The 7,909-nt window shown below is 32.7% G+C and overlaps 1 protein-coding gene across 1 annotated transcript; it reads right to left on the bottom strand.

Annotated features, from left to right (window-relative positions):
• LOC137919384 (multiple C2 and transmembrane domain-containing protein-like) lies at positions 1-6,008 on the bottom strand. Its single transcript, XM_068762446.1, has 14 exons — positions 5,499-6,008; positions 5,251-5,410; positions 5,011-5,159; positions 4,792-4,932; positions 4,520-4,709; positions 4,017-4,195; positions 3,355-3,559; positions 2,398-2,543; positions 1,982-2,133; positions 1,214-1,272; positions 1,016-1,125; positions 829-938; positions 642-739; positions 1-106 (listed from the first exon to the last, which is right to left on the bottom strand). Exons 1-14 carry the CDS (start codon positions 5,942-5,944, stop codon positions 53-55), a joined length of 2,199 nt encoding a protein of 732 aa, XP_068618547.1. The 5' UTR covers positions 5,945-6,008; the 3' UTR covers positions 1-52.
• Between the last annotated feature and the right edge of the window lie 1,901 nt (positions 6,009-7,909).

Here is a 7,909-nt window from a genome sequence, read left to right as displayed (position 1 = left end):
TATTTTAATTCTTAAAAAATGTACACGCATTATATTAGTCAGATCTTGAATGTCACAGTTGTTCATCTTCAGATAAATTTTCCACTGTAAACGGTTCCCAAGTTATCTGTAAGTGAAAAGCATAAATTAAAATATGGATAGTATGTAAAATATTATTAAGTATACAAATATAATTTATTGACGATATGATTTAGATGAACTAGAATATTGAAATGGTAGTGGGGAGGTCACATAGCGTGCAGAATAGGCGGCTGTTGGGGCCTTATGATTCTGGAGTGGAGACCACGAACCGGCAAGCGCAGCGTGGAATGGCCACCTACAAGGTAGATAGACGATCATGTGAAGGACGTCTGAAATGCTAAATGCAGCCCGCTTTCAACCGGTCCTATTAGAAATTTGTGGAGGAGGCTTTTGTCCAGCTGTGGGTGTACTTACAGTGTCAAAATCTAATTTCGAGAAAGATGGATTCAGTAAAAATTTTGGCTTTGCCCAAATAGATGAGACGAACCTTTATATAATATTATATAATATTTCAAGACGATTATCGCTGGAGGGATCCTGAGCAAATGAGAAAAAAAATCTGGTGTGGGAACGTATTGTCACTGTCTTTAACATCGCTTATAGTGGAGAAAAATAATTACCAATGTTTCGTCATCAGGCACTCTTGACAGTAAATCTAGTACTTCATTATTTGGTACTCTGTTTGGTTTAATAATTTTTCTTGTAAATTTGTGCACACCTGAGAATACAAGTGTAATATTCAAATATTTACATTTTATAAAGAAAATAAACAAAATAATTTTACTTTTAAAATAAGATCGTACTAACCCCATATCATTAGTATGTACTTAAGCGGCACGAGGTACATAACCATTGTTATGAGTAATATTAAAAATATTGCCAAACAACTCACGAATGGGACGGAGAAATTGAAAAGGCTGAAAAAGGAAAACGCTCTTTAGTATAATAGGGAAGAGGACGCTGATCGTAAGTGTTAATTAAATTTCATTTTTACTTTTTAACGCTCTCTCCGAGACTCGCAAATTTTCCTATTACGTTTTGTACCGTTTGTACCATATCTTGAAGTGAATTAATTTTCTGACGAAGTGTTAAATTCTTTTCTTCCTGGAAATATAATGGATTTTTACTAATAACACGTATTAAGTCAAATTATAAAAAAAATATTACAAAAAAAACTTTTTATTTATTCTACCTTTTCTTGTTTAGAAGTGTCATCGTGTTCGATCGAAACGTGCTGTAGCCTTCTTCTCACTGTAAAATTAATATTTAAAATAGGAATATATTTAAATAAATTTTAAATTATATTAAGTATCTCCAATAAAACTGCTTGGTAACAGTTTGCGTTTTCCGTCCACCTTGATAAGGCTGTCCTTCTATGTACTACTCCAGTATATACAGCAGTGAACATCCTAAGAGTATAGTGAAGATGATGAAAAGATCAAATAACACCGCACCTCCTAAACATGTAAAAAGAAATTTGAAATTACGTCATTCCGTAAATGTTAGCTTTTTATTGTTTTGATACTCTTTTCAAAGGTGTTAGTTAAAGATACTATTTCAATTGCAATAAAGCAACGTCAACCAAACCGATATTCCCTTAAAAAATCGTCAGTGAAAATTTTAATCTATAAACAATCAAAACGATTTACAAGTTTTCGCCAGAAGGCTTATATTTAGAAGAGTACTACGAGTATTATTTTACTCGTAATATACGTATTTATTTAAACTTCTGCTTGTACCGTAAACCAGCAAGACCAAATGTATCATGTAATAGAGACAGTGTTGTATAAGGTTTAAAAAATATAATCAGAAGTTTAGTTTAGTTAAGAAATCTACGGTGAGGCCTATATTCAACAGTGGACGTCATTCAGAAATTTATATAAGAAGTTTTTTTTTTGAGGTTGTCATCTAGGAATGAGATAAAAATATAAAAACCGAAAATAAATTGTATAAATCATACCATTAAACATAGGGTTATTTGAAGGCTTGTACCAAGCGAAAGGGATTAGAAGAAGAAGGGGCAGCATCCAGATCTTAAAGAACCAACAAAAGACTAACCACGCAGCCAATGCCAGTATATTACATTTCATTGACTCCCATTCGAACATAGTCCTGAAATATTCAAATTAAAGATGTAATATACACAAAAACAATTTTATTTTTGACTCATAAATGCAACTTTATTATAAGTATTGCAACATTAATGAAATTAAAAGGAGCATAGCAGTATTTACATTGGTACCAACGAACCATGAATAGCGTGAAGCGAATCGAAACGTGAACGAGCATGTCTATGTTTAATAATAATAGTATTGCACGTTGCATTACGAAATTAGAATGAAAGCATTTAGGTACACAAAGGAAATAAATTCTTACTTAAATATTTGGAATGCGCTCATAAACCATGAGATAATTGCTTTCGCCCGTGATATGTTACGGGCAAATGTATGCCTGTCTAATTTCTCTTCTGTTTGCAGTAAATTGACTTCTTTGGGATTAACAACACGAACAGATGCTTTTACCTGAATAAATAAAAAATAGCAAGAATGGTAGAAATGTATACACTTAATTCTAAAAATGATTTTAATAAAATCCCGCAATGTGTGAAGATGGAGGTCTTTGACCATTGAATTTTGCTGGTTATGACATAGATTTGAGTCGTGGTTCTTTACGCTGGTCTTTATAAAAAGAATCACGATCGCTCAAAGAACAACGGAGCAACAGCTTCGCTGCGAGAACGACACTGGAAAGAAAATTTTATTGGAAGAACCAATGTTACTGTCGCCGAATTGTTAGTCTGAATTGACAGTGGGTGGCGTACGTCGCTCGTACAACCTACGAGAGTTGAGATTGAAAGGTTTTCAAGCTGCGAACACTAGCTTGTAGACTCGGCATGGGTAAGTCTCCCAATAGAACCGACGATATAGTCAAGATCGCTCAAAATCGCTGCATTCGGGTAGCGCAATACTGGCCGTCGTGGAGATGTTTGTGGTAGACCTTTGCCTTGCAGTACGCATACATCGGTTATTATCACACTTATTTCAGTGAGATTAAGCGTTTATCTTTCAACTAATATCATTAGTTTTTTTTTAAATACATTAATTATTATAAGTTTTATATATATAAATGACTTATCTATATTTACTCTACGTTAGTTAAAATGCCAAAAGAAAACATAAATATACAATGGGCACATAAACCTATGTTCTTTGTGTACATATACAAAAAGAAAAGAAATCCTATTATAATCATAAATGCCGAGGAACATTTTTATTTTTGTAAAACGTAACAGTTACGTCTGAAGATCGAAAAATATCTTAACGATTCACTTACGAGATTCCAAGTAATTCCCATTTCCAGCAGTATTCTCGGATTATTTCCCTTTGCCCTCTCCCTTTGATTGATTCCTTTGAGTGCGTACCATTTTTTACTTGGGTTTTTTATGTTCAACAACGGTATTGAAACCTTTCCTACTTCCTCTGTTCGTTTTTCATCCCAAACTATGACTTCTAGCACCGATGTTATATCTGTTACATTGCTATAAAGGTAAGCGCAACTATTAATACTTTTAACATTTTGTTAGAAAAATTGCTAGAAAGTCTACTTGCGAAAATTTTTTAGTATATTATGGTACGCAGAAGAAGCTACGCACATCCTCTAGAATTTGTGAGCACTGGTGATCCTGTGTAATGAATGCAAAAAGAGGCCAATAAGTAGAATTAGATGATGCGCCATGATCTAAGAAGAGAACAAACTCAAACGGAATTTTTTGTGACCACTTTTACAATATCCTTGACACAGAGGTAAAGCAATTCATTCGAAGCATTATTATCAATAAAAACTCCTTCACACAGTAATACAATATTCTTAAGCTTTTGTTTAAGCCAAAGTAATATTGTTTAAATAGAGCCATTACATAGGAGGGTATTGTAAAACTTTACTCACCATAGTTGCCCACAAACCTTAATATGATATAAAATTCGCACTGCACTTACAAAGCAAAGACTTTCATCCAATTAGGGGAGTTTGTTTTATACTCTGTGTGCGTGTAGAGCCTCTCGTTGTCCAGCTTTAATATACAGCAGCAGTCGCTGGTGGATAATCCTTTAGCACCAAAAGCAATGACTGATAGCCAGCCTACGTCACTAAACTTTTTCCACGTTCGGTACCATTTCTGAGGAAAACATAAATAAGATATTGAAAAAGGACACAAGATACATAAAAAGATCAATCAATTAATTATTCGTCTGCATGTAATGGCAAGTTGGTATGTTTCGGATTGGAAAGTAAAGTAGCAAGGAAGTTTAGCGGGGACCAGAGATCGATAAACGCAGAGTAGGACATCCGCCTATAAAGTGAACACACGATCTCGTATAGGTCATCGGAAGATACAGGATGCCTGGAAAACGGTCCTCTTGACTTATGAAGAGGCTCATATTCAGCATTGGATCCTAAGGCTGAAATGATGATGATAACAATAAATAAAAAAAAAACTTACAAATTGTTTTCGAGCTACACTCATTCTACGTTGGATGTTTTGGTAATCATCAAGATCGCAAATTGTATTGATCAGCGTTGTTCCACTTATCGTTAGTAAAAAGAATAATTGTATGGGCGCACCATCCTCCAGATCAATTCGCATCTTATGTGTTTGCTCATTTCTTAAAAGGGACAAATCGATCGTAGACCTATAAAGTAAAACGTAATTGAAATGAAATAAGATTTGGATAACGTTACAGCAATCTTGTAATGTAAAATCGATTCACTAACTTGCCAATGAAAACGTCCCGATCCCATAAGGAAATTTCCAAAAGTGTTTCATCATACATGTTCATATTTATTAACTCTTGCCATTTAACCACAGATTTGCTGCTTTTTACTAATTTTGATTTTCTTTTTTCGTTACCTAATCTATAATTAAAACATTTTGTAATTGTATTTTAAGGTATTTTAGCATCCAGTTGATAATGTAATTAATGTTGTTATTACCTTAAACGACAGTACAAAAAGCGAAGTTTTTCATCAATGGGTAGCATCTCGAAACCGGATGCCTCAATCAGTGCAATAGTTAAAGTTGCAAACTTAGTTCTTTTAAAAACTTTATCGAAGTCATGGTCGGGAGTGTTTGTAAAAATTAACTGAAACGTTTCCAAAATATCAATGTTTTTATAACTACTTTGATCGTAATGAAACAAATTTTCATAGTCTATCTTAAATTATGTATGTTACCTTTTCGACTCTTTCACGAGCCTCTTTCTTTTTCTCCTTATTAGCATTCCGTTTTTCCTTTACTGCTATAATTCGTGAACCAATTTTTTCGCGTATAAATTTTTTAACAGGTGTTGATGGCGGATTCATCTCATCAATTTCCTTGTCGATATCTTGCAGTCTAGTAAAATAGGACAAATAAGAATAAGAACAATGCTACAATTTTTTATGAAAATTTAGAGGATTTACTTGATTTTAGATTTACTTACGACTCTAAACTTGTTTTCGAAAAATTGCTCATATCAGCAAGAAAAATTTTTTCAGTGGAATTATCTTCATTTTCACTTTCAAATTTTTCATATTCTGTGACACTTGATTCATGTTCAGTAACGATTATTTCATTACAAGTAATCTCCTGATACGTGGCACTAACTTTTTCCATATTTTTGACGGTCATCACTTCTCTTTTCAGCTTCTTACCGTTTTCAACACTATTAAAAAAAACTTCGTTTTCTTTTCTGTCGTCTTCTAAACTTAGATGTCTTTTTGGCTCCATGTAAATGAAATTATCGTTGAGGGATGTAAGCATGTCGATTGATTTAGATTTCTCAATCTTTTTCTGCATTTCATTGTACTTGTTTTGTATTCTTTCGTGAAGTTTAGGAAAATGCCTTTTTGCAATGTTACTGTACTCCTCCTTGTGCACATCATCCATTTTACACTTTTTTCATATGAGAAATTATGCTCCTTTGCCACTAAACCCGGATAGGAAAACACCGCTTTACGTTTAATAAACGACTGCAACGTTTCGCTATTGATTGAATCACGTAATCTATGTCCATTTTATCTTATCAATTGTTTAGTTATTGATTGTGTTATATATTATACTATCTTTAGCGATTTTTATTAAAACGAATATTTTGGCAAAATCATTACTTTTTTCGTTAATAAAACTTTAATAATATATTAATATAGAAAGTTGCTTTTACAAATTTACTGTTTTTTTTAACCAACAAAAACAAGATATTTATACTTTTTAATTATTTATGTACTAAACATAAGTATATCATTATTTTTTAAGTACATGACCGAATTTTGGAGACCATGGATCGGGAAGCACAGCGTAAGACTATAAGGTGGACAGACGACCTTGCTAAGGTCGTGTGGAGATGCTGTATATGGGGCAATTTCCATCTTATTGGAAATCTTTATAAAAGCCTTATGTGCAGCAGTGGAAGTTCTACGGCTGAAATGATAATTAAAATAATAAACTGACTCTTTTATAATAGAAGTTCTCAAATATCATCTATTTTTAATTCTGCGTCTTTTATGAAGTTAATTTTTGTGTGCCACAAAAATTAATACTAACATAATGACTGGAAGTGTTACTGTATGTTAATAAAGTTTTAAAATTTAATGTTTATTGTATGTATATAACATAGGGAATATACTAAAAATAATACGATATTTCCTTTGTTTATCCACATTAAAACAAGTTATTTTTTAAAAAAAGTACCTGTTTAATGAACTTAATAACGCTGACCTGAAATCTGTAACATCAATACTTTTACAGCGATAAATAATTAATAAATATTTGAGAAATGCATTATAAATTTTATCTTATCATGTAGCGTTCAGATAGCGTGAATTTTCCGGTGATTTTTTTTAAACTGTCACCAAAAATTAATTGGAAGACACAGATTTGTAGATGCTTCACTGTCTGTTCCTGTAGTGGAGTTTCTTCCTATAATACCCTGCGAATCGGAGAAGAGACAATAATAAAATAGATTAAAATGTTTAATAATAAGTTGACGATCAATAAGAGTACTGTTTAAAGTTTCACTGTTGAATAAATGAATTTTATTTATATTTTACTTTTTATATCTGGTATTGCACTGGTTAAAAAGACATTTATTGTGTCGTTCCTTGGGCGAGGTTTTGCTTAGCAGTATACATCTATCGTTTAACATAATTAAGAAAAGGACCAATATTTAGCCACTTCCGCACATGCAGTGGTAGTCGTGCAATGAAATGCACCGCCCGCCAGCCCGCTGATAAATGCGTATGCGGCAAACAATGCGAATCACACAACCGCCACCACCAAATCACTCAACACGTGTTTCATCCCTCCACGGGACATATTCTGGAGTTAATATAATGATGATGCTAATTGACCCGACAGAAGTTTTGTCCTAGCTGTAACTAATCAATTCTAAACTTAATAAATAAAAATATGTTATTTTATAAACACGCTGTTTATATTAATGCTTTTTATACAAAAATTTTGCACTGTATGATGCGTAAATAAATAATTTTGTTGTTTTTCGAACATGGGAACAGGCGACATAAAAATGGTCATGTTAAAACATGGATTTTCTAAATGAAAACCTCAAATACTTTATCGGCGATACAAAAGCAAGCCCGTCTGGAAATTATAATTTAATTTCATTACAACATTCTATAAAGTATTAGGAATCTGATACTAAGAAGATGAATGAAATCCAAATCCTTTCACGCTCTGTGTCCTCAATCCGGTGGAATTTGTAAATGGCAAATAAGCAACAGTTGTAGATCAGGCCAAAAAACAACTGACAAAAATGGACCCTGTGATATTTCAGTATTAATAATTTAAATTGACTTTTAGAAAAAAAAAATTTTACATTAACGCCTTTCATTAATG

Source organism: Battus philenor, unplaced genomic scaffold, assembly GCF_028537555.1.
Source record: "Battus philenor isolate CCGP_79_NKW_IND1 unplaced genomic scaffold, ilBatPhil1.0.hap1 SCAF_16, whole genome shotgun sequence".
NCBI lineage: Eukaryota > Metazoa > Arthropoda > Insecta > Lepidoptera > Papilionidae > Battus > Battus philenor.
The sequence above is the reverse complement of the archived record's forward strand: the minus strand, read 5'-3'. Positions and strand labels throughout refer to the sequence as shown.

Excerpts from the sequence above, each read along its gene's own strand:
- LOC137919384 (XM_068762446.1), bottom strand. The coding sequence starts at position 5,944 with ATGGATGATGTGCACAAGGAGGAGTACAGTAACATTGCAAAAAGGCAT. Across the intron at positions 4,196-4,519 it reads GTGTAGCTCGAAAACAATTT|AAATGGTACCGAACGTGGAA; the intron begins GTAAGTTTTTTT and ends TGTTTTCCTCAG. Across the intron at positions 3,560-4,016 it reads TGGATGAAAGTCTTTGCTTT|CAATGTAACAGATATAACAT; the intron begins GTAAGTGCAGTG and ends TTACCTTTATAG.